Below are 26,819 nucleotides of genomic sequence, written 5' to 3'. Positions count from 1 at the left end.
AAGGTCCGATCTAAACCTCCCCTGCCACAACTTGAGGCCATTTCCTCTTGTCCTATCACCAGCCACCTGACAGGAGAGACCAGCACCTACTATGTATGAAGTATGCTGTATAAAGGATGAAATATTACTCTTTATGGGAATGGCCCAAAAAAGGAGATCACAGGACAGGCATAAAAGTGCAAAGGCTTTTCAGTACAGGTCTCAAGACCCTGTGGCCCAAAAGCCTAGCTGCAGCTATAAGTAGCTTTAATCTGTAAATCTAAGGAATTCAGGGCAGAGAACTGCACCAGCTTCCAAACTCAACAGTTTGCAGCAGCAGTTACATTATTCACTTGTGTAAGGATACCTCTTTTCTGAAGCACTAGTGACTTCTTACCAGTTGCAGCCTGTGCCATTAGCTTGTACATTCCCAGCTGGGAGCCCGAGCGACTTGCGTCAGCAGCTGCTGTCACACTGCACTGATGTGGCACTAGTGACAGAACTATCACGTGTGGACATCTTTAAGGCTCTGTGGAAAAACTGAGCTGAACTGCATTTCAGAGGTACGTACCAAAACCGGTAGGCTGGGTAGGGACAAAGGTTGGGTTCAGAGGTTTATGTTTGCCAAAAATGGTACAAAATGTAGAACAGCAGAGGTGGATCTGGAGCTCGCACACGGGAGCCTGCAACTGGTGCAGTTTCAGAAGCCAGGGACACCGAATGGAAACACGGCAGAGCAAGGACGTGCTGATTCAGAAGCTTCAGCTCACCGGGCAGCCTTGGCTCTCCCCCAGCCCCTTCCTCCCTAGCAGAGAGCCCTCAGCCAGAGCAGAACCACTGCTGGCACCAGCATGCTCTCTGCCTACTCTTGCATCAACACCCTTCTCTTTTCTCACCTGGCAATAAATCACTGGGTTTTGCTCACCTGGCAAGGGCTATGTGGCATTTTCTGACTTCAGGTGCAGCAAAGCACCCCATCTGTCCTGTAGGTCCTGCAACAAAAGCAGAAAGAGCCAGATAGGGAAGTGTGGCACAAAAACTTAGGGGCTAAGAGGTTGCTGTGAAAGACTTCTCTGTAATCAGTGGAGCCTGATGATTAAGAGCCAGAGCAGAATCCTGACACTAACAGGAGCATATGTGTTGTCCTGAGGCTCTGTGGCTGTGGTACCCTTAACCAATTTAATGCAATTGCACAGCTGTTTAGAACTGCTATTCACCAGTACAGACAATTGGTGATAACAACCGGAACAGTAAAAGCGTCAAAAGGGCAGAACAAACATGATAAATAACTTTCTTGCCATAGACTCTTGCCTTTCAGTTCTTGAACCAAGAGGCACATGCTGCTTGCACAAGGAAGCTGCCCTCGCCGCTTCTCAAACCCAGGCCTCTGTCACAGCTTGCTCCTGCCGCCACTCAACAGTCTGCCAGACCCATCGTAATCCCTCCCCTTGCTCTTCAGAAGGAGCGATTTAGAAATTATTTCATAGCTACAGCTGTCATAAGCTATGAGGCCTAGGAGTAAAAGCCTCAAAACTAAGTTGAGACATACAAAATCTACTTTGCACTACTGTCTGGAAGTGCACTGGGCTTTACAAAGGCCGAGAAATTAATTCTCCCACCACCTGCAAAATAGGAAGTATCTGTCAGTTCTGCACCCAGTGCGAAAGCAGATCACTCACCTGGTGTGGTACCTCCCGGATGAGGCTCAAAGCCCCAAGGCTCTCTACACACACGTTTCGATTACTTTATCCACTCTCTTCTTGAAAATGAGACATGTAGTATGTCTGTGTCCCTGCGAGTCACACATAAGTAGAACTTCAAATACTTGCCAGGCTTGGGCCCTGCAGCCCATGCAGGGCAACAGTTGAATTTTTGAAGTATAAATGGCCTGTTAGGAGAGCTGGCCCTTGCATGCTGATTTCCAGGGGATCAAAGGAATTCAAACAAACAAAACAAATCCTGATGTACAGCCTATACAGCTCCCGTGCAGTTAAAGTACTGCCTGGATGTAGGCTTGCTTTCTGTGCAGAGGGAGACATGGTTAGCACTCAAGTTAGTGTGCTGGGCAAAGACCACACATCTGCAGCTCTGCTCTATGCACCGAGAGTGAGAAAGCTCAGCAAAAAAACCCCACAAAACTTTCTAACCTGAAAATTACTGGAAAAGGAAAGGTGATGTTCCATGAGCACACTGCCCAGCTGGAGACAGAAATGGTGATAAAGTTCACCTTCCTGTATCACTAACCAGACCCTTAAAAGATTCATTTCATTTGGAAACATCATTCACTGGACAAATTCAAGCCCGTTCCTGTCCAGCAAGCGCAGGCTATTGCTGCAGCATATTCTGCACATGGCATTTGCATGAGCATCAGCAGGAATTTCATAGGCCTGCTCAGATAGCACGGTGGCAGGGAACAGATCAGTAGGTAAAGCAGAGAAGTGCATAGTACCCATAAATCATAAATAGAGAAAGATTTAATTACATGCTTGGTTAATATTTACAAACATTAAAGTTGTTGTTAGATATGTAAATAAAACACAGAAATAAGACAGGGGCTGCAGTAGCCAAGCAAAGCCAAAATATAACATGTTAGAGTATTTATTGTGAACTGGCATATGCCTGGAGTACGGAATGGAGACACACTATATAAACTGAAAGAATAAATAAATAAATATTGACATTGTTCTACACCTGTTTAGCCTCTGGAGACCAGTGATTTGTGGGACCATATGTTGGACAAAATGAGACTGTTCATTGATAATTGTAAATGTGGTGACCCCTTGCAAACTGGATATTAAAAATATTAAGTAAATGGCACATTTTAATTATACAGTAAAGAGGCTGTTCTCCACCATTAAAAGACTGCAGCTGTCAGGAAGAATTGATCATATGACAGAAGGTAACATTTATTTGATAGTAGACCTTGGTAAATGACATCCCAAATGATCTTCAGATCCTCAGACAAACACATTGAGTTCAGACTTGGGTTTAACCATGAGGTTTCAGTGTCTTTGTCTTTCAGCTGAGACAATTTTTATCTGTTCCTCATATACTATAGGGCTTGCTTGTTTTAATCTGCCTTGCAGTATTTAAATTTCAAATGAAGTATTATTAAATGAGAAACTGTAAACGATGGAGTTTGGAATTAGAAGTCAATACATTTGTTATTCTTTTTGCCAAAGGTATTGAGTAAGTTGCATAATTGCCACAGTATTATATCATCTTTGTCAACATAAACAGAGCTTTCTATGGGCTTTGAAAGTGCCATTGGTGAACAACTGAACGTGCAGGCTCCATAGAGCAGCAGCCCAGGAGGAGCAGTGAGCATTCACAATGCCTTACGAAGTTGCATAAGGAAATGAAGTAGAGACAAGTAGCGAGTAGTCACCAGCAGAAATGCCAAATGCTGTCATGTGTCTGCTTCTACATCTGAGGCAGAGGAGAGAAACTGCAGACAGTTTTTGTAGCTTCCTTCCTGCCTATTGTGATCCGACTTTAAGACAAATGTGTGAAGGTAAAGCAGCAGCCTGCGTGGATTGATTCTTCTCACTGATCCAGAGAAACCCTTCTATACACAGGGTTTGATTTTTTCCCCCCCTCCGATTTTATGAAGTGCACATTCCTTGTCTCACATCGTGCCGATCCTGTGGTGAGGCACTTGCAGCGTCTGAAGGTTAGGGCACGTGAAATAAGGAGCTGGAAGAAAGCATGCTGCTATTCCATTGGAAGCAAAGGGGAGTGTAGGCCCATAGAATACCTCTTCCTTCCCTTCCTTGCTAACATCCAGCACCTGCGGGGCAAAGCGTACAAAATATTTCAGGGATCACGGAAGAAAGCTGAAACAAATTTGCTGGCACACACCGCATATATGAACTATTAATCCCAACAGAACGGTAGTTTCAGATCATTTTTGGATTGTATTGATGGGTCTGGTGATCTATTGCTGTCCTCATTACCCAAATCTTATGCTAGCTCAGGCACTTGGTAGCAGACAGCGACATTGGATCCTGCCTCCTGACAGCAGAACGTGCAGCCCTGGAAGTAGTGTATGCTGCACAGAAGTGCTACTGTTACCACAGAGTATGGATTGTTTGTCAGCTTGGTGCTGTATGGGGAGCAAGGGAGCTCTGTGGAAGCTGGAAAGGCCAAATAAATTAATGACTTAAAGAAAATGAAGATATATGGAAAAAGTGCATTTTTTTTCTTCCAAAGAAGAGCACAAGCTCAAATCTGCTGAATTTGAAGATAAAAGGGTTAGTTTTGCTGGTTAAAGCCAGGCACACTGCCAACAACTGAGAAGGGGCAGCACATGCAGCCCTGCCAAAGCACTCATTATACTTCTTTTGCCTTTAACGTGGGGACTGTCTCAGGCAGGCTGCCAGTTCACGACCAGTTTGGGGATGTGGACAAATGTCCATTTAAGAAAGCAAGATCCCAGGATCATTTTCACTTATCACTAAGCAGTATTTAAAGCCAGGTGCAATACTGCAAAGTACCTGCTGGTTATAGATGAGCGTGTTGGTGGAGTAGAGCCACCACCTTGATATTGTGCTATTACTCCATCTGAAGCACTGTGTGACAGCTAGTGTTATTGAAGCCAGTTTGAATGACTTTTTCCAATAACAATTGTTAGGTATAGTATCCAACAACTTAGTAAAACACAATTATACTGTGACCAGGACATGGTTTTAACTGCTTATCTTGCACGATCTATTCTTTACAAACTCATGCTAACGTGTTCATTATAAGACCAGCAGCTTGACATCTAATACATTCCCTTCTTATGCTAAGTCTAACTTCTAGTCTTATGGGACAGTTTGAAGGTGAAATCCTAACATCCAAAAAGTTGGAAGCTAATGAAAATGTTGTTTATCAACAAAAGTGCAGAAACTGAGATGTAAACAAGTTTCTGTCTGTAACTGCCCAGCTGGTCACAAAGCGTTGGCTGCGATGCAGATTTTCTTCACTCAGAAACATGCAGAAAGATAAGAATTCCTAATTTCTGTACAGGAATACCTGAAAGCCATGGATCTGCAGGAAAGCTACTCTTATACAAGATGAGAGAGCAGAAGAGTTTGTTGGACAACCTATTGCCTACAGCAGGGCTCGAAAAACTTCCATTCAAGCTTTGAAGCAGTAAGCGCTAGAGCAGGTTGCAGGCTGACTGAACTTTGTCAAAGAACAGCTCGTTAAGTCTGGCTGCTCTTCAGAAAGACAACTTGGAGAGGGGGGGAAAAAAAAAAGTCACAAGACAGGCTGAAAAATTGTTAGCCCATGCCTCATCATCCATTTCTGCAACCCTTTTACTGTTGAATTTGATTGTGTTAACCTGAGAATATATACCCATTATTTTAGCCAAACCTTGCCAAAGGAGAGACTCCTCAACCCTGTTTTACTAGAATATCTTAGAAGAATTGCATCTGTTGGCTCATCTGGAAATATTTTTAATATCCACAGTACTTCCTCTCTGTGTTTATGCAGGTTCAGTGGCTGCATAAGAAATATCCTTAATCTCTCCACTTCACATGCATTTTCCTTTTTGAATAACCTCTGTGCAAAATGTATCCTTGCAAAATTATTGGAAAAGACTTTAGAAGAAACCTAAATCACTCACCTGGATACATGCCAAAGGCTCATTTGTCCAAATTGAATAGCCACCAACCAAATATATTCTACCATTGTGGACGGCAACTCCAGACTCATTTTGACCTGAAGCAAAAAAGGAAATAGAACCCACTTTCAGTGTTTAATTAACCCTTTTAACACCGAATGTTGGAATTCTGTAATAGGATGCAAATGCACCTGGCAGTAACTTGACTGTTTCAGAATTCAGAACATGTGAGAGTGAAGATGAAGCATGAGGGCTGTTCTTTGCTCTCCACAGGAGCCCTGTACGGTGCTGTCCAGAGAGATACCCCAGAAGAGCAATAAACTGAGGCTGTGCAGGGGACCGTCTGCTGTCTCCTCAATGGCACAGGTTTTTGTACATGTGTATTTCATAGGTGATAGGCAAGCTCCTCACCTGCCTCTCGGCTACTGTCACACATGAACATCCAAATAGACACGTAGGCCAAGAGAGCTGAAGGCTCCTCACGTTCTGCCCACAACTGTTCGTCTTCCCGTTCCTCCAGGTACAAGTATGGCAAAAGTTGCAGAAGCTGCTGTGCAAGCTCATCCCCATAGCAATGGTCTCCTGAACAAGTTTGGAAGTTCTGAAGGATAAATACAGCCTCAAAAAAACTGCACTATACAGTGCAACAGGCACATTTACTGCCAGTTGCAGAGATGCAAAGAAAGGCTTAGATGGCTTCTTAAGGTGCAGGTTGTGGAAACAACCCACCAGGTCATATCTGAGGAGAGGCTACTCTCTCACAGCATTTAGTGGTATAGGGTCAGCTCCAGAATGAGGGTGCCTGCGGTGCCAGCGCTTTCGCAGTTGCAAATCAGATTACGTCCTTCTCAAAGACTGTCAATTCCTCCAGATAATAAAATGAAATAATTAACTGGAGAGCAAAAGGGGTATGAAGAACTCGTTCTGTTTAACAACGTGTAGCTCGTTTTTAATCTATGACTCTCTCCCCAGTGTCCACAAAGTACTCCAGTGACCTGACTCAAAACCCAAGCAACTCTCCTCCAGATCCCAGAGATTAATAAACCCAATGCAATATCTTAAAGAACAAAGCTGCCACTAGACCAGCTTTTAATCCTACCAGGAGGAAAAAGACATAAGGCGACTGCCTTAATTGTCAGATGTTCATTTCTCTGACCTGGTGTTTCTAGCTATCCAGAGCTTCTAGTTAAGCTCCTACATCCTTTGTATCCTTTTCAGTGCAGATCTCAGAAATCAATGCAACGCCAAATGGAAAAGGATGAAAAGTGAGGTAGGCTCAGTTCTAGAACTCCTATAGCAGTCTGCGCTGAAACTTTCTGACAGCCAGTACTGTTACTAATTGAGCTCCAAGTCTGCTGCACAAGAGGACAGCCCCAATATTAATGCTGTCCTGTCCTGGAAATCCATCCTTTTCTGCAAAGCCACTACTGTTGGTGCTACTCTGAGAATGTGTCACATGCCTGTCTATTCCAGGGATTTGAGGGGGTGGTAAATCTGGGAATTGTATCAGGTGGCGGTGAAATTTGGTGGACTGGGTGCTGGGGACAGCAAGTTGCAGTGATTTGCAAGTTGCTACTGTAACAGTTCTTCCTAATGACGGTCAAGAAGAACTTTACAGATCCTGTAGCTACCTGAGCTGCTCAACTCATCCCTGACTTGACAGAATTCCAACAAAGACACCTCCTTTCAGGTAATTTATTAAGATGATACTGTCTAGGAATAAGTGACCGTTAATGGATTTCAGTGAAATCTTTGCCCTGTAATGCCAGCAGAAAGCACTATGAAACGATGTTGTTATGGTAGAGACACATCTGCATATTCTACACTCAAACCGGGAGCTAAATCTATCACTGCAGGCAAGCTTCTGGAGAATCAAAAATAAGTACTGGTAATACTATGACAAATTATTTTTGATTGCTTAATTAAGTTAAGTTTATGTGCACCTTCTTAAAATTTAGTCTACAATGTCCTAAAACAAATGTTTTGTAGAACGCGATGCCAGAACAGGAATCAAAAGTGTCTTCCTGGCCAACGATGGTCCCTAAATTGGAAGCAATTGCAGCAAAGTCATGGAGTTCCACACACTAAAGGCATCTAAAGGGAAAAGAATCGATGTTTTATTTTAATAGTAGCAAGTTTCCCCTTTTGGTGCACAATACTCACCTGTCAACATGTTGAAGCTGCAACGCGTCCATTGGTCAGCGTCTATGCTGTAGGAGTCTATGTGCCGGACCAGGATCCGATCGTTGTTGTAGTCGAGATCGTTCCCACCTAACACGTAAAGTTTCCTTTGGACAGCAGCCATGGAGTGATACACTCTCCTCTGCAACATTGGGCTACGGCTTAACCACTTATTCTGGAAGGAGAAAGAGAGAACTTGTCTCAGCACTGCTCAAAGACATACCTATATTAGTAGTACAATAATAGCAGCATGTTACTGGTGTTCTCCTTACCCTTGCCAGAAATTACAAGTATATATACTCGTGTCGTTCGTATGTTAAACATGCATGTTGGTTATAACACTGACTAGACATACCGGACTTTCAACACGTGGTTTACAGTTCTCACATTTAGATTCATTAATTTAATAGTATTTCTTGTTCTGTATTTTCTCCAGTTTAGCTCATCAGGTCTCAAAGCTTTTTTTCTTTATAATTCAGTAGCAAATCCTCCTTAAGCAAGACTATTAGATGTCTGCTTTGTATCAAGTGCTAAAATTATCCGTACCAGCTAGCTCTGTTAGGAGAGAAGAGGGATACTTCCACGTTTCGTCATTCAGAAGCTTATTCGATCTTATCCTTGGGCAATGAAGCAATAGGAAAAACTAATTTCCTAAAGAATCTTCTCAAATGATACATGTATTTGGTTTAATGCTAACCCTTTATTTGTGGGCACTTACAAAGTAACGTCCTTTTGCATATTTTTCTTCCTGGTTAGCAATGTTCAAGAATTCTACCTGTTCAGGGGAGGGGCAAGAGGACACGGAAGAAGAGGGATTAAAGCACAGTATTTTAAACCTAAGAAAACAATCGCTCCTGCTACGCTTACCAAATCAAACAACCTGGCAATGGATGAGATTAATTTAAGTGGAGGAAGTTAAAATCTGTGAGGAAATTCTTTGCGTTACATGTGCTACCGCTTGCGGGAACTCAAGAGCCTCTAATACTACTGCCTTTTAACCTCCACAATATATAGCTATACATTTCAATGCGTAATAGTTGAATATTAGGCATTAATGTTTGCATTAGTAGTCCAGTCTCTTAACACCAGACTATAGACACCATCTGCTTTGCAAAGCCTGCCTGCATCCCCTGATTATATCTTTAGCTTCCTCCACTGCAGTGCCTGCCAGGTGAGCCGCAAAGCACTGCAAAGGCAAAGAAACAGAGGGGCCTGGTGGGGTCATTTCTAATAAGCCGGCGTGTGAATACTAATCAGTGGTGGGGAAGCAGAGGTCACCCCAGCCGGCTTGTTGGCAGGTAGCTGTGTGCTCTGTGGCAGATGGCAGGCATTATCGACTCGCCACAAAGGCCTCGCGCAGAAGCAAGCGCTGGTGCTGAATGATAGAGTTATTGAGATTCTGTGCGAGATGCAAGCAGATGTGATGGTTTCCAGTACCCACCGTAAACAATATGCCAGCAGAATTTTTAAAAAGAGCTTGTGTGTACAAACACGAAGCGGACCTCATTTGAAGAATGCGAGTGCACAATTCCTCTGTAACTCTTTACGCGCCAGGCCGGGCTTCTCGCCGTCGGCACGGCACGCTGAAGTAGGCCTGCCACTGGTATTTTGGGGGGCAACTTTCACGTCGGCAAGTAAAGAATCAAAGTGAAAGATACGCAACGGAGACACAGTATCTAAATACGCGTCCCCCTCATAAGCAAAATAAGGTTGCTGCCTGTAATTACTACTTGGATTTAAGAGAGAATCAGCATTTGTACAATCGATGCATAAAACTGCGCCTCAAAAAGAGGCAGGTGTGTCATCGCCTGCTTTCTCCTTCAGGACCCACATGTGTGCTATGCTTTGAAAAGTCAGTGGGAACCACACAGAAGTATCTCCTGTCACAATTCGGTTCCAAATACTGCAATCAAAGCTCCTATCCTACAATCAGAAAAGTCAATACTCTTCCACGCGGGTGTAAATCAGGCTATGCAACTCTGATTGCAAGCTTAGGACTTTTAATTCCTAATACAAGCAAGAGGGCATAAGCATGCCCTAACCCTCTGAAATGGTTACTGAGCCACGCTAACCTAATCAAAACACATACATAATGTATGAAATAATCCCTAAAAGATATTTTAGGTGCTTGGGTAATGAAATGATAGGCACCCTTGCAGTCAGCAGAATAAGTCACGGCCAGGTAGTATAGTTCTGAAAGTATGCAGAAAACAAAAAGCCTGTATATGCAATTCAAAGCAGAAATGCCAATGACAAGGAGCAGTTTTGTGACACTGACTTTGAGTATACGTTGCCCGAGGCTGCTGGATTACAAAAAAATGAACAAGCAAAATAAATACTGATAAATACAGGGGATTTAAAGCACATTTCTGTATTTAATCTAAGATGTTTCTAACGCCTACAGGCTTAAAAAAAACATAATAAAAAGTCAGGGTCTCCATTACTCTGTTAAACTCGCACATCAGTACAAAGTGAATTTAAACCACCACCAATTCAAATGGTCAGCATTTTTAGCCTTACAAAATCATTTTATGTATTTGCTAAGAGACCTGTTTGAAGCAAAACATCTCAGAAAAATACATACAACACTGATACCCACCTGCTTAGGATCATAGACCATGAGCCTGTTTTGATACTGTGCTGTGTTTGTTACTCCTCCTGTGAAAGAGGTTATACAGGTTACATTCTTTTTTCATATAAGCAAAAGAAGGACCAAGATCAGGTACAGCAAAATAACCAATTCTAGGGTTCATTTGCTGACATAATTTCATTGTATAACCACCACTTACTCTTACATTCCACTGCACTTTTTAATCTGGTTACAAAATAGTAAGTAGCACACTTGTCAAACATCTAAAAACACAAAATGGCAACGACAAATGCCCTGCACACACGCTTCCTTTGTAAACCTAATTCTATGGGCTAAAAACGAGATAAGAATTGATCTGTTTATAAATGACTGTGCATTCAGCCGCTGTCAAGACGCAAAGATGAAACCCATCCCTGTTCCCAGTATGTGATACAGTTTAAAGGAGGAGGAGGTGGCCTTGCATCAGAGAGAAGGAAGAGGTCGGAGAGGAGCTGTGCCTAACCAGGAGCGTGACGTGGGAGACCACTGCCAGCTGGAAAGCATAGCGCAAACCTGTGCAAATGTGCTCACCTATATATTCGAAGGAAATCCTGTATTTAGTCTGTATTTCAGAGAGAACATGTCCTGGCTTAGTTGTAGACTTATGTTGGGAGGTTGTTGCTCCGTAGTGACCAGAAACAGCACTACCATTTACTTTGCAATAATGTTTAGAAAGCAAGGTACAAAGCACCTCAGAAAAGCCCGGAATCAAGTCTGACCCCCATAGATGCCACAAACCATTTACCTCAACACAGTATACATTTAATGCCCGATCATCCTGTTCTCTATTGGTTTTAAATGGCAAATCTCACCGAGCAAACCGGTGGAAAAATTCCTCAGTCTCAAGTCTGTAACCTTACCTGCGTAAGCATGTTCTGAAGTGTGCTCAAGCCTCCTGGGGACATGGTGTCACTGCAGCACTGCCACAGATCCCAGTCCCCCCTCTGTCACCACCCTGGGCCCATGGGAAGATGGGACCAGAAATAACGCCTGGAAGCTGCACCTCACCTTCCACCCTGCCAGAAGGTCTGGACATAACTAGGGCATGCCAGTGGCCACACACCAGTGAAACTCATACCGACAAACTTTTATATCACAGTTTTAACAACATGGGCCAATGATGGACAAAATCCACAGCCACGAGAGGAAGGAACTTCGTCTGTCATTACATTTGTTGATGCTTCTCTTTTTGTGAGGACGTCCCGTTTCAGACAGAGCAGCAGCAGAGCTGCTTTCATTCCTGCTGGCTGAGCTATGGCCCCGTCCTACTAAGGCCACTGGGTTCTTTTCTTTTATCCCCAGCCAGTGTTAACATGGCTCCGTGATGGGCAATCCTCATTTTGCCAGCCTCCAGCTGCACCTAGCACAGCATTTTGGTTCAGAGCCATACTGTGGTTTCGAAGCAACGCCCCCACCTCCCACATGTCATTTTAGGCTGTAGGGTGGGACTGCTGTGCATTGAAGTTAAACCAGAAGCTCTGCTCCAGATGTGCACCAGCTGTGCTCCAGTTCCTAATGGAGTGTAAGGGTGTGAAATAATAACCGGTCTTTCAGATGGCTTTGTACCAGCTGAGTACTAGGAATATTTGGTCCAGAAGACCAGAATATATATAGTCCAAAGCCAAAAAAAAAAAGTGAACTGTACATGGAGTAGATACAGAGAATGCAGCACCAAAGTTTTATCTGCTGATCTGCTCCTACTGGGCTGAGCTACTTGCTAACATAGGTGTACCCTCTGATCACTCCAAATAACTTGAGCAAGGCCAAGAATCTGATCAATGGATAGCAGAAACTACAGACAAATCTATTCAAGAGTCTTGTCTTCAACCGCAGTAGCAGGGAGGAATAACAGTTATTCGGGTGCATCCCTGCAAGCACCAGGCTGTACTGGGGCCCCGACACACGGACAGTAGCACAAGCTCCCAGCTCAGAGATGCTTACAGGCTAAGAGACAGCCAAGATGAGATGTAGTCTTTCCAAACTGTTTCCATCACACTACGCCACACACTGCCCATCACAGCACCTGTGAAGTACACACGCAAGAACACGCACTGGAAAGCAATGACTGTTCCGTGTCTAATCTAACAATCTGTTACTGGTCTCTACGCTCTTCACAGTGTTGGTGGCCGTCAGCCACATGCACAAAACAATCTTTTCTAATATCTGTTTTGTAATTTGATTTTCTTTTACATAGTTATTTCCACTCCTAGCGTAATGTTTAAAAATGAGATGTCAGATTAGTATTTTGAAAAATAAAAATCACAGTTATTTGGAAGATTACCTCCAGAATGTTAAACTACAGGAGATGCATCGGAAAAACAATGCTGGGTCATGTATTTTCATTCAGACAGGACACTTTAATTTGGGAGGAAAGATATGGAGGAAGAAGAGAAAGAAGGGGGTTGCTTCCTCGTAAAATAATGAAATAATCAAATAAGCAAAATTATTTACCTCTCTTCACAAAGAGCCCCTCATATCAAGTACACAGCTTACATTTTTTCCCCCGCAATATTGCTCATCTGTGGTGTTTTATCATTACATTCCCTTCACATACCACTCTTCACTTTTAGATTAATCTGCCAAAATGAGATGCTAAGGATTTGCATACAGATTTGACTACACAAAAATAGATCTGGAATTAATAACAGTCTCTATATGTTTTAATTTCTTCTAGACTGGAGTACCCTTGCCTCCAGCAGTATTCTTGGCTTTGAAAGTCATCAAGCTGATTTGTCTGCTCTTAGGTTATGATGCCACATGCTGCTACACTGTCCCCTGCAATCAAAGTGCTCGCAGAGATAGATTCCATGCCTTCCCCTAACAAGTATATTTTATAGATTGGCAGTTTTGATCTCCCCTCCCCAGGGGGATAATCTGCATCTTAACAGGTTTCTATAGATACATCTGTCATTAAATATGCCATCTTATATCTGCATCAATTTTCAAACTCAAGTTCCTCCTAACTTTGAAGTGCTATAGCAAAAGTTTAAAATTTTCTGCCAAAATTCAAATTTAACAAGTCTGCGATGTCCTCTTGAACTATTTTTTTTTAAATACTCCAGGCAGCTGGGAAAGGGCAAAAGAAGAGCAATATGTCTCTTAAAAAATAGGAAAATGAAAAAAAGTTGAAATGGTACTAAAAATAATGCATACTTTCTCAGAAAAAAATGGGGCAATTCTGAGATAATTTCTTAAACTTCTCTACAGTGCTTTCTATGAGGAAAGGAGGGAAAAGGCAGGGAGGCATCATAACGACACTTGAAAAGAAATATTCGAAAATACAAACCATGCTATTAAATTTGATGTCAAGCAATAGCAGCTAATGTGGTAATAACCCATCAGTTAAAGAAAGAGAAAAAATATCTGGCTGGGTAAATAACAGAAAATTTACAGTTCTGTCGGCACTCGCTGGGCTTTATAAACAGAGCGATGATTGCACACCACTTTGTCATGAGCAGCTTGCTTTGAGGAGTTTCTGGGAGGCAAGGAGTACCCTCGGGACAAGCCTATGTCTTTCTTGCTCTTACAGACAGGAGAACACACTCACAGAAAGCCCAGCACCCAGCTCATGGGCTTACAATGTATTTTTACACTGCCACAGTCACTGTTGCTCGCTCCCTTGCAGGCCATAAACCCTGCTTTTTAAGCTCTCCAAGACTCGTAAGTTCCCAACTCATGCAACAGTGCCCCTCTACATGGGGAAGTTGCTGGAGGATTCCAAACCCCACCTTGTCCAGCCCTTTCCCACACATGGGAAATACTTTGTGTTGTTACAGCCCCCCAGACAGTCCACAAACTGCACTGAAAAACTCCTTCAACAAAGACACTTCCAAAAAGAGAAGGGGGGGAGGCAGTAGATTCAACACCATTTTCCCAATCGAAAATTTATAATCCCTATTTATAACATGTCCTAGTAAGACCCCCATATGACTTGAGAAATCTAATCCAATCCAAATCCCCCAGAAAATCTCACAACTCCTTCCGAAGTCCCCAAGTGCTAGGCTGCGTGCGCGAATCCGAGTTCATTGGGAGATGTGTAAAACTACATGCTGGCAAAGAGCTCCCACGTGTATTCCTTCCAGCAAATCCAGGGAATATATAGAAACGCATGACATGCACCCCAAGGTGCTCTGCTATTTTAAAATAGAAATCTCTCCTCTCTTACACGTCTTACACAAGATAATCCTTCCTCAACATGCAAGCCCGCTGCCTTTTACTTCAGCCAGCCCAGGTGCAGTGAGGACAGCTGAGCTGGAGAATATTCTCCCACCCTAAGGAGTCCCCTGCAAGACACCACCAGCAGCTCTAATTAACTCTGTTCCACCCCGGATGCAATCCAGCTGCAAACAAGAGGGGCATAAGCCCTAGTTTGTTTGGGGGTTGGTTTTGGGTTTTTTTTAATCATTAAGGCCTGATATTTACATTCAATCTAAGAAGAATCAATGGCATCAAACCTACAATGTCAATACCTGAAAGGCGTGAGATCCTTTATCTTTATTCAAATATAATAATAATAAAGAAACACTGTTCCATATACAGACTAAGACTGGGTCACTGAGGCAATTTTTATGTACTTGTTAACCTCCCGCTCCAGGTAATTTCTGTGCCAGCCACACTGCAAAACTTGATTTGCTTAGATACTGTAAATTCTTATTTATTCCAGATCTATTTTTCATAGAATTTTATAGGCATTTACTGAAGAAAAATTTTCTTCTCCTCACAACAAAGAGCATACTGATAGTAAGGTAATATTTTTACACCCCCAAACCACTTGCAAACTCAGAATAATTCCCCAAGATACGTGATCCCATCATTTCCTTGGTCAAAATCTCCACCATTACAGAAAAAAATAATAATAAAAATAAATAAAAAAAAGAAGAAGCAGCTGTTAAATACAAATCAACTGTACAGGGCTGGCTTGCTTACCTCCCCCCCCAAGTTGAGTTGCCATGTGCATGTCAAGTTGAGATTTTAGCTGACACCCTTAAGGTCAGGGAACTCGGACCTCGGCAAAACAACAGCATAATACTTTGCTTTAGAGAAAACTTTTCACATGGTCAGCTCTTGAGCACTTGAGGCGGAGGGGAAGCCTCGTTATCCCCAGCTGCAGGTGCAGGAATGGCCCAGAGCTGAACTGCCTGGCAGAGGTTCCCTGCCCCTCTGTCCCCAGGGGCACTACACCCAGGCGGGAGAAGGAAGGTTAACGTGTATAGAAAAGTAGGTCTCCAGATTTGCACGTGCACTCCACGGAGGAGGCAGGCAAACGGGCACAGTTCAAGTTCTTGCTCTTATGGAAAATATTTCCCTGCTTCTATAGGGAATGATTGTTAGTAATGTTGAACTCCAAAGGGTTTGATGCATTTTGTTTCTCTTTCACTCAAATACTTCACTTTTCAAGCATGCAATTCGTTTGTGAAAGGGGTCACGGTGTCAGATGTTAACTGGGACCTGTAAGATTCATCTTTCTACAAAATTTCAAAACCATCTGCCCGATGCTGTACTGTCAATACAGAAAACTTATTTTAATGAATTCTCATCTACTTTCTAAAATAAGAAAATAAAATAAAATGTGGGCTGTGAAAAAAATAAAAAAAAAGACGAGAAAAAACGATGACACAAATATAAAAACGTGTTCCACAATATATGGAGCTCAGAAAACTTGAGAACTGAACGCACTTGTGCTGACCAGAGGGTCCGACTAGTTCCAGAGTGCAGAACGCTCCCTCTGAGCCTTCTGGCAGGTTAAAAACCCCAAAGCGGTGGGGGCAGCTTAGGAGTCCCTCTGTCACCTGAAACACCGGCCACCCATCTCCTATTGCCAGTATGTGCTTACACTTACATGGCGTTTTCTTTAGCACACTTCCCCTCCCTGCTGCCTTTGCCATGATTTTATGCTCTATTATTTTTGATTCCTTCTCATATTTGTCCCAAAGGAGCAGCAAAGTAAAGCTGAAAATGAATCCCAATAATAATAATAGAAAGCCCCTAAGTCTAGTCAGCTTTTGATTAGCCAAGCCTTTAGAAGACAAGGTGCTGTAGCAGAGGCACTGATGGTTTGGCTATAGAGTAAGTAAATGGTCGGTGTGCTGGTCATGTTTTGATAACTCTCTCCACTAATACAAGGGCTAGAAACTCATATTACCACTATTTAATTTATTCACTTACTAAAAAACTGGGCACATTTTCATGGTTATCTTGCCAGCTGGCAATAGCAGACTGACTTTGAGAGCTCTTGCTGATGACCCGTATTTCCCAGAAAAAGCAGCAGGGATACAGCTCAGAAACATCCCTAACTCACTAATTTTTTAATTACTTAATTTTAGGCCACATACTTCAAAATTAGGTTCCCTCCTGCATTACTGATTACTCTTATGCTAACACCTTATATTTGATGACGAACAGTGGATTTTTTTCAGCAATGACTACTGATATTTTTGGATAACAAAGCATCTCTCCGTATTCCCCTGCCCCTGAATATATACATACTGCGAGCTACATTCTGGCCCTAAGCAATTAATTAATAATAGAAAGCTAGCTACAGTGATTGTATCTCCACCTACTTTTATTTTTAAAATAATTCTATTCAATACACAGAAACCCATTTTCAATCTGTGAGTACATAATTCAGATCAATACCCTACTTAAGTATTGCATAGTATGCTCTCGTACTTCATAATAACCTGTCAGAATCTAGCAACTCAAAACTGCTAAGCATTTTCTCAAAAACTATACAAAATACAACTGAAAAGTCCTGTCTATCTTATTCCACTGCCTAAACATTGCTCCTTACTGTGACTTTACAACAGAAGTTATGTTGGTAGCATTTTCAAATATAAATGGAACAATACCGATAAAATATTTTTTGTTGTTTTGCCCAGTTTTACAGAGTTCATCTAACAGGCTTTCACTTACCTCTTCCCCTGATTCTACAGCTGTATTAGAGGCATATCCTTGAGCACAATATCACACTGCTTCATTATATAAGTGCAGATTGTATTTAAACACGCAGGCAGGCATGCATTTCACTTACGTAACTAAGCACATTAATTAATCCTCAGCATAATTTTTCCCTTTCCTAGCATATCTGGAAAGATTAAAAGTAATCTTCAACCACTCCCACATTTGACTTAAAAATCCCTATCAAATACTTCCTTGGGGTTTTTTTCAGGTTTGGCTTTTTGGTTTTGGTATATTTTTTTTCCCCAGAAAAAAAATGAAATTAAGAAAAAAATATTACTTTTTTCATGTACTGGAGCAAGGACCACACTGATGGATGTTTCTACTGCTTGTTCAATGATTTTATATGAATATGCTTAACACAATTTCCTAAAAAGCTCTGTTTTTCATAAATAGATACTGAGAAATGTAAACCACGGGGCGGGGGGGAGGCGGCGGGGGGAAGAAATCAAGACACAGCAGTAGTAGCGTCCACATATTTGAATTGCCCATCACAGACACACATCTCTCTCGACTGATAAAACAGGAAAGGTAGTGAATAAACAGGGTAATGCTCTGAACACAGCCCACTGGTACCCTAAAGCAGAAACCCTGTTTCCGTACCATACCTGGGTCTCAAAGCCCACTGTGTGCACACTTCAGGATTAACACACAGCACAAACTCTACAAGACTCCTTCAACGCAAATTGCTGAAGAAAGCAACCCGAAGCACCTGCCAGGGATCTTGGTGATTTTCTGCATTCTGTCATGCTTTTAATTCCGAAGTCATCATTCATTATTTAAGTGTATATGCATAAAAATAGATACCTGCTACATCGCCCACCAATGCTTGGGAACCCATTCCCATAAGGTACTTAATCCATACAGGCAGAAAGGTACATCTGCAAGTTGCTCTGCTAACCTAAACGACATACTTCGAGAAGCACAGCGAAGTCCTAAGTAGCTAACTTAATCTTTCATTCACATACCGTCTTTTCACCAGAGGCATCCCAGACCATATCAAAATCCCCAGAGGCTATCTACACTGAAGATGGCAATCACTGAACATTTTCCTCAAGGGCTGGCCCCATTTACTCATTAACTTCCTTGATAAATATTACAACTTTATAACCTTTCATGACACACTTCTTACTAAAAGGTGGATATTTTTCTGTCAAATCTTCTGTAGACAGCATCAACAATATTCCAAAGTAAATAATACCAGAAAAGTCACTACAAAGACTGATGACACAATGTCCTCAACTCCCATCAATGTGCACATGTAAAATAAACTAACATACCATTTGCAACTCAGTCTGAAATACTTTTTAAGATTACAAGGCCTATGCTTTCATCTCTCTGTGCCATAAAGCTATTATTACATCCACGGAGTCCTGTGCACTTGTTATGGACATTCAGAGCTATGCATGATTTCTAATGAAGGTCATCTTGGCCTGTAACAATATCCTAAAGAGCAAGTGGGAGCAATTCATACATCTGCCTTCAAGCCCCAGATCAACACAAGCCAGCGAGCACTTAATTCTCCATTTCATTATCAGGAATAAATGCAGTGGTACCAGATCATACTACAGAAACTGGATCTTGTTTTTTATTTTTAGGAAGCACACAAAATTTGTCAGCTGAAATTTTCCAAAAGTCCATTATCATTCCAATTCACTGTGATTTATGAACGGCAACTGGAGGTAGCACATATGATATATGCAGCTTTGAAACACAGAGAGATGTTTAGCAGACAAAAAAATATTGTATAGGTCTGTTATGCACCTATACTTCATATCAGGCTTGATTGTACGCTTCCAGGCTTAAATTCTTTGAAATACCCACCTTCTAAGACAAAAATTATCGTAACACATAAACCAAAGAAGATTTATTAGTTTCATTCGAGACAGTATTTTGGTATTTTGTTAGTACCTCAAACTGTGTGAAACGTTTTCTACCTGATATCCAAAGAAGACCATCCACCACATATCCTGCATGGCATGACAGCGATCGATCAAAGGACTGTACAAAGGTCCACTTGTTCTTCTTGGGGCAATAGCGTTCCACTGTAGGTAACACTTGACGCAATTCGTTTCTGCCCCCTACTGCATAGAGGTACTCGTCCACTGCTCCCAGCACAAAGTGTTCCCGACAGTTCTTCATTGGAGCTATCTCAGCCCAAGAGTTAGTGCGGGGGTCGTATCGACAGGCAGTTCTCACCGCACAAGTGCGCCCTGTGGAGTGCTCTGCCTCTCCGCCAGCTACAAAAAGAAAGTCTCCCATGACAGCAACACAGTGGTGGCTTCTCCCTACAGGCATAGGTGCTAGCTCACTCCAGTTTGCAATCCCTGCGATATGAACGTTCTCTTGATCTACTGGATTGAAGTATCTCAATTCCTTCACCTTACAGATTTCACGTTTTTTCCCACCGATAATGTAAAGAGTGTCTGACTGGAAGCGAGGTTTTGTCCTTCTGGTTTGCCAAACTGGCTGTGCATAGACGCTCTGGTGGTAAGCCAAGGCCTCATTAATAAGTGCTGTCGCACTTTCACTAGCTTGGACAAGAGGATGAGAAAGAGCTACGGTATGCAGTGTATCCACATCCATAAGGCCAAAGCGGACATACTGGAGGAGTTCATCCATGTACTGGTAGCGGCAGTTGTGTTCCAACCACCTCACAGCCAGCTAAAAGTGGGGGGAAGGAAGGGAAAAACAAGACACCAATTATTTGTGTACAATTCTGTCAAAATTTGATCTTTTGAAAATTGCTTGCATTCCAAGACCAGCTACATACTTGCCTCTGTAGTAATATCAATCAATATAAAAAGCAGACACGAAAGCATGTGAGTCAACATAAAAGATACCTACTAAAGCTCCATCTATAATATACATAAAAGCATTGTATTGCACCAGTCCCCCTAAAGAATTTCCACAGCATTACCAGACTGCAATACTGCTATGTGGTACTCTTGCTGTGCAAACTGTTAGTGATGCTGTAGGAGACCACAATATCCTAGAATCAAGCTGCTGGAGCAATAATATAAATGTAAGGACTATGTGGTCACTGGAGACCGCAGGTACACTAGAAAGAAAAGTAAGATTACAGTTAGATGATTAGAAAGAAAAGCCCTTTCTCCCCTCCATCTTTCATTCCATTTATGACAAAATATTGAAGGAATATAACAAAATACATACAAAATACTTCAATATTTTTTCTTCCTTCTTCATTTATTTTATTCATAAAGTGGAGAGAGGTGTAAAGGGACAGAAATTAAGGCAGAGAAGAGAGAAGCAGAGAAAAGGCTCTGCTGGTTTGGGACTGACAGAAAGCAGCAAGAAAGACTCTAAAACTGTTCAGCAACTGCAGCTGGCATCAACAGCCAAAATTAAACATAGCCTTTAAATTACATAAAGCGTATTGAATCCAACCAACTCTAAAAAGAGGCTAGAAAGGGCCTAAACCATTTCAAGAACTGTTGTGTAACCTCCAGAGATGAAGATGCCCAAACTTCCTCAGTAAAACCATTCCCATGCTCAGCTATCCTCTCAGATTTTCCTTTTACCTATGCAGGAGCTCTAAACCCTTCAACTCATTGCCCCATTTTCCACCTTTGGGTTCATATTCCAGAGCTCAGGAACCCCCAGACCAATCCTTGAAATTGATCCATCCATACAGGACGAAAAGCAGTTTACTGCCTTCCTTTTCACCTCCACCTCTGATGCATTTTAATATGTGTGTTGTGATTTCTTCTTTTCTGAATGAAAAAGTCTCTCAATCTATCTTAGGTCACATTTTCCAAACCTCTGTGGCTTGGCTCACAGTTCTCTGTTATTGAAAGGAAATCACACTCTTTCTTAATGTTTGCTGCTGCAAACTGGATATAATCTTCCTCTTAAGGCTGTAGTAGTAGCAAATAGATTGGAAGGATCTCTTTGATTGTAACAATCTACGCCATTCTTGTTTGTACATCACTATACAAGACTGTTGGTGCACTATGATATTGCTGATTTATATTTAAGCTTATGATGGAGTACTATTCCAACCTCTTTTTTCTGCAGAACTCCACAAAGTGTCACCCTTTCTGTGTCATTACTGAACTCTCTACTATTTACTTCAGACTGCTGCTCCAATCTGTCAAGATCATTCTCAATCCTAATTATGTTTTCAAAAGTGCTTGAAGACCATTCCACCTTCTGACTGTCTGAAAACAAACCCCATATTATTCTTTCATCCAAGTCATTAACAAAGACAATGACTAGTTTTGGATGAGGACAGACTCCTCTACATGATACTTCATTTCATCCTGACAAAGAACTCGTGGAGCAGGAGTTTCTAACTAGCTGTGCAATAAGAACGGTTTCAGCTAAAACTTCCTGCCCTGTACTGCTCATGGGAATGTCACATGCAGGAGCTGAAAAGAAAGGCTTCTGTTACTTATGGCTTTCATATATGCATGGGGTATCAAATTTCTTGCTGCTTCTGTATTCTGTCAGAGAGGGAAGATGACAAACCAAAACCATGTTCTTATTAAGATTAATTTGAAACACTTTTTCTCCACTGTGCTATTCAACCCCTGTGAAACAACAGATCAATGAAGGGCATCAAAAATTGCAACAGTAGTTCAGTCAGTTAAATGCTGCAGGGAGTTTCAAAATGTGCATCAGCTATATGTATTGAGACTTGCTAGTAAAAGTTGTTAATTCAATATATTTGAAAGTGTTTATGGACTTGAAATCATTGAAAATATTCATATGTTCTAAATGCACCAAATCCATGTGTCAGGTGTCTCCTACTGAGTGGTTTTAGGCAACTCCCTACTCCATGTCTTAGGCCATGTGAAACATCCCTCAAAGTCTTCAGAGGCACTTAGCTCTCATCATTGACTAGACACTTGAAATTGAAGTGGAATTGAGGCTATCTTCATCATGGTGAAGACACCAACTGAATTCATATCAACTGAATGATGTGTAGGTTGCTACATTAAAAGAGAAGAATTTACAAAAACTGAGTTCTTATCTGTCATCACTTGCATCCAACAGATTGGTTTCTTTTGCTTCTAGTACATGCCTTCACTCACATCTAAAATGGCATTGTGGAGGTATCACCTGTGCTATAATGACAGACATTACAGACTCTTAAAAGACATACACTGATGTAAACCTGGTCTTGGTAACCACAAGGCTTTTAAAAGGAAGTTTAAAATTAATGCCTGTTAATATCTTAGAACTTCACTCTTCCTCTTTCCTTTACTGTCCTCCCTCCCGTCCCCCAATAAATACTATCTAAACACACAAGCAACACTACATACATTTATACCTTTCAAAGACACAGTATCTGCATTCATTTCTGCATATGGGATGTGTGACGATCTGCAGCACAAGGGATGGACATTGCCATTACAATACATTTTCTCTGCTGCATGAAGTTTGGCAAAAGCAACTTGGTTTATGCTGAGTTTGGTCTGTACTGAGAATATTCCTGGAGTTGTAAAAAATGTTTCACTGAAACCAATAATGCTTAACGTTTCTCTAAAATGATAGAATTTCTAAACCACCACAGTGATGGTGCAAAGTGATACAAAGATTCCATTGGCACTAATAGGAGATGTACAATCTATTCCCAGTCTTGAACCAAAACTTTTTCTGTCCTTTCCTACACTATTTCATCCCCACTCAGCTGCCCTGCATCTTTATTTATGAAAACTTTTGAATCTTCCTAATTAAATTTATTGCAACCTCCTTGGGATTCTCTACATGCTGCACCAAAAGGTATCTTTGGTCTACGCTACTTCCACCTCTCCTTTCTGACAAGCAACTGCAACAGCAATGCGGGGGGTAAGGTGAATCCCAGGCTGTCTTTTGTGTAGGTTGCTACTGGCTCTTACCAGACTCTGAGGTCAGTTTGCAGTGGAGTACTGCAGTTTACCATATTAATTTAGAAAGCAGGGCTAAGAACCCTGCACATCACTATATCACCTGGATGGTCTGTAGGCATCTGATAATCAGCAGAGAAGCTCTACTGCATCTTAGGGAGGCAAATATAACTCTTGTGAACATATGGCAGAAATGCAAACTTCCATGTAAGATATCAGCAAACATCTGTATATTTATCAATGCAAGTTCTACCACCTTTACTCAGTTTTTGTTTAATCCAGACTTAGGAACCTGGTGTCTACATAGAAACTCCAAAATTCCCCCCATCTATACACTAATTATAGCACCTATTTTTTAGCCTCTCTGGCAGTAGTGATTAGCAACTATAATCAATATTAGCAAAATAAACTCAAAGCCATTATACGCTTTATGACACTGCAAGGAAAGACATTCAGGCTTCTCTAAGGAAATGCCAACAGCACTTGAAATTACAACTGTGTTTAAAACGCAAACAAGTAAGCAAGCAAAAAAAAAATAGACCATTCACAGTTTTGAGGTTTAAAATATTTGTATCGCTGTTAAATAATTTACAAAAATAAGGAAAGACTCCTACTCCTAGTGCCCTATAGGCAAATTCTGTTTAAACTGCTAGAAGCTTCTTTTCTATTAATTTTAATGTATGAGTGTGAGAGAAACGGAAGCTACAGCCTAGTGCCTATATCAACTTTAATAAATAATATATTTTGCCATATTCATCTTCTAAACTAAGTAAATGACAAAAGTAGACCCTCAGAAGGACAAGATTTTCAAACCAGATTAATTCTCTTATTCTAAAGCCTTAACCCAAAGGATTTTCCTTCTCCAAGGTTACATTACTTGATTTAGCAATGGAGTACATTCTCAAAACGTGGAAAGATGAAAAATATATTGTGGCACAGTTGGAGCGTACATCTAAGCCCACCTGCATGTAGGATTGTGATTTCATTGCATTTCCAACAGCTGCTTCTGCTTTCAGCATAGTGCTTCGACAGTCCATTTCCCAGAGCCTCAGAGCATGGTCCTTCCCTCCCTGCTGCTAATGGTGTAGGTACTACATACATACCACAGCCAGAGAGGACACAGAGGCAGTGGAGGTTAAAGCTGATTTAAGAGTTTCACTCCTGTTGAGGATAGCCCTGCAGTAAGTAGTTACCTGGTCTTTTGGGCTGCCAGCTATCCCAGGAACCAAGAGAGGCGGTGTGCCTGTGCCTTGCCCATTCAACACCCCCCTGCGATCCTTCTCACGCCACTCTGCTGGGAAAGGCGCCAGACCTTCACTTGACATCACAGCAAGTTTAGTAACCAGAAAAGCCAAGCTATTTTATGAGTGCAAAAACTTCGACATACTCATTAGACCCAGGTTCACTTGGAAACTACTTTAAGTCACAAAGTCAGCGTCAGGGAAAGTTTATGTCCACAGTATTCTGAGAAAGAAAACGCTCCTCTAAGCCTGCGCTCTGTGAGAGGCAGGGGCCATGGGAACTCCATTAAAGTCCTCCTGGTCTGCTCTTTAGTTGATGTATTCATTTTGTAGCCCTACAGACTGCAAAGGAATTATGCTAGTTTATACCATCTAAGGTCTCTAATAACTGAGATGAAGCCCAAAAGTGACAGCAGCAGAAAAAATGAGGAGTTCAGAGGTTTGGGGTTTTTTTAGCAACAACAAATAAAAGGAAACATTAAATTTATAAGGTTTCAAAACAATGAGTTCAGATATATTCAACACAAATTATCCGATTTCTGCCTGACAATCTGATGATAATATATACCAGGGAAAGGGAAAGAACCACAAATCTCTTCTTTCAACACAAATCTCACCTGAGCAGTCCTTCTGTTGCTTAACATAGGCAAAAATTTTCAGCCAGAAAAAAAATCAGATTAATATCTTTGTATCATTAGCATATTGGACAGTGCTACAGATCTGCTCCTATTGATCGTTAAGCGAAGAAGAGTCGTGAAAGCAACACAGTTACTACAGCAATCACTTTAAGGCACCAAGGGAACTTCAAAAAGCAAAACTTTGACTTTACTAGTCCAGTGTTTGAGAACAGTAGAAATACATATTTTGGTTGTAAACCTGCACATGCTTTGGCCTTTTGTTGGATTTTATGTAACTTGGCAAGCCTCAGGTGCTCCAGACTGGAACCTCTTGCCTCAAAACCACCGTCTGTCTCAGTTGGCTATTGTCAACACCACCCTGGCTCTGCAAATCTCAAGTCCAGGAGCAGAATCTATGGATAAACCAGGACATTTACTAAAGCTCTGAAACAAAGTCCACTGAAGGCTATGGAGGAACCTCCACCTTTTTAAAATGAACAGGGATTTCAAAAGGGCCTGAATTTGGATCTCTAAAGTGTCTTATTAGTCTTCTCTCTCTCTTTCTCCAGAGACTACAAAGGACAAAACCCAAAGGGTTTAGGATATTCATTTAAGCATTTTATTTAAGTAAGGTGAACTAAATTGGTCTGTATCACCCATTTAAGGATAAAAACACATGGGTGAAGAATTCTTGCTGGGAAAAAAAAGAACACCACACACACACACACACACACGCTTTTTCAAAGTCATGAGTTGCATGTGAATATTTTTAGAAGTTAGTAACTAACCACACAGCACAGCCTCCAGACTCTCTTTGCAATCCTATCAATCAGGTACTACCTTACAGTTGTGGGCAGCAGGGAAAATGAGTGGCTCAAGCCTAGATGCAGGAGAGCCTTAAAGATAGAAATCTTTTTCTTCTTTTTATTTTGAATTAAAAATGTGCATAAAAATAAGACTGTAATGAGCTGTATGTAGAACAATCAAAATTATGAGGTATTTGCATTTCTTTTGCACCTTGAGCCAAACAACTACAAAATTATGCATAGGATTCTCTCAATCTGAACACAGTAAATATTAATAATCTCTGAATCAGCAATGAAATGGCTTTTGCCCCTGAACCCTGAAGAGAGACTTTCCAACTCAAAAAGTTGTAGTACAGTGACTGAGACCATATTTACAAGGCACCGAGCTGAGGCATATGTGTGTAGCGTGTGAAAATAAAGCTGTGCCATCCCCCACCCTCTTTACACAGAGGCATTTTAAAATTACCTGTTTGTCAGTTTTACAAATGTGTGTCTACGTAAGCAGCCCCCTGTGTGGCGCTGCGTTAGCAAGCAGGCACACTTTCATTTGCACATTCTGATTTTACAATCAGAATTAAAACACTTGCTCTGTTCAGGGTGAATTGATAAACAGGGATTTTAAAATTTCTTTTTTTTTTTTTTTTTAAAGTGAAAAATGAAAGAAAAATGTTCCTCTAGATGTATTATGCCTTTGGGCTCCATTTGAGGGAAGGGGAAAAAAGACAGAGAAAGCTACTGTGAAGGTCACAGAGTGAAAGAACTTCCTCAGGGCACAGAATAAATTAAATCCCAAGGAAAAAATAAAATGTGATTTCCAGAGTGTGAGGCACAAACTCAAAATGACAATGATTGACAGCCAAACTATATCCGTGCAATATCGAAGACTGCACGTTCTCATTTACCTCAGTGTAGCCAGCAAGCGCCCATTAAACATCCGTCTGATGCC

General features: G+C 41.5%; 1 protein-coding gene across 5 annotated transcripts in view; it reads right to left on the bottom strand.

The window, feature by feature from the left end:
* Window positions 1–2,749: 2,749 nt before the first annotated feature.
* Window positions 2,750–26,819, bottom strand: part of KLHL32 (kelch-like family member 32) — a 96,776-nt gene continuing 72,706 nt past the window's right edge. For all 5 annotated transcript variants that reach the window (XM_010573346.1, XM_010573350.1, XM_010573347.1 and 2 more), the window contains 5 exons: window positions 19,295–20,021; window positions 10,371–10,429; window positions 7,754–7,946; window positions 5,594–5,688; window positions 2,750–3,769 (listed from right to left, as the gene is read on the bottom strand). In XM_010573346.1, the coding sequence (XP_010571648.1) occupies window positions 3,608–3,769; window positions 5,594–5,688; window positions 7,754–7,946; window positions 10,371–10,429; window positions 19,295–20,021 (1,236 nt within the window). In that variant the 3' untranslated portion in view covers window positions 2,750–3,607. The remainder of the gene's footprint in view (window positions 3,770–5,593; window positions 5,689–7,753; window positions 7,947–10,370; window positions 10,430–19,294; window positions 20,022–26,819) is intronic.

This window comes from Haliaeetus leucocephalus, unplaced genomic scaffold, assembly GCF_000737465.1.
Source record: "Haliaeetus leucocephalus isolate CR32 unplaced genomic scaffold, Haliaeetus_leucocephalus-4.0 Scaffold384, whole genome shotgun sequence".
Lineage (NCBI taxonomy): Eukaryota > Metazoa > Chordata > Aves > Accipitriformes > Accipitridae > Haliaeetus > Haliaeetus leucocephalus.
The sequence above is the reverse complement of the archived record's forward strand: the minus strand, read 5'-3'. Positions and strand labels throughout refer to the sequence as shown.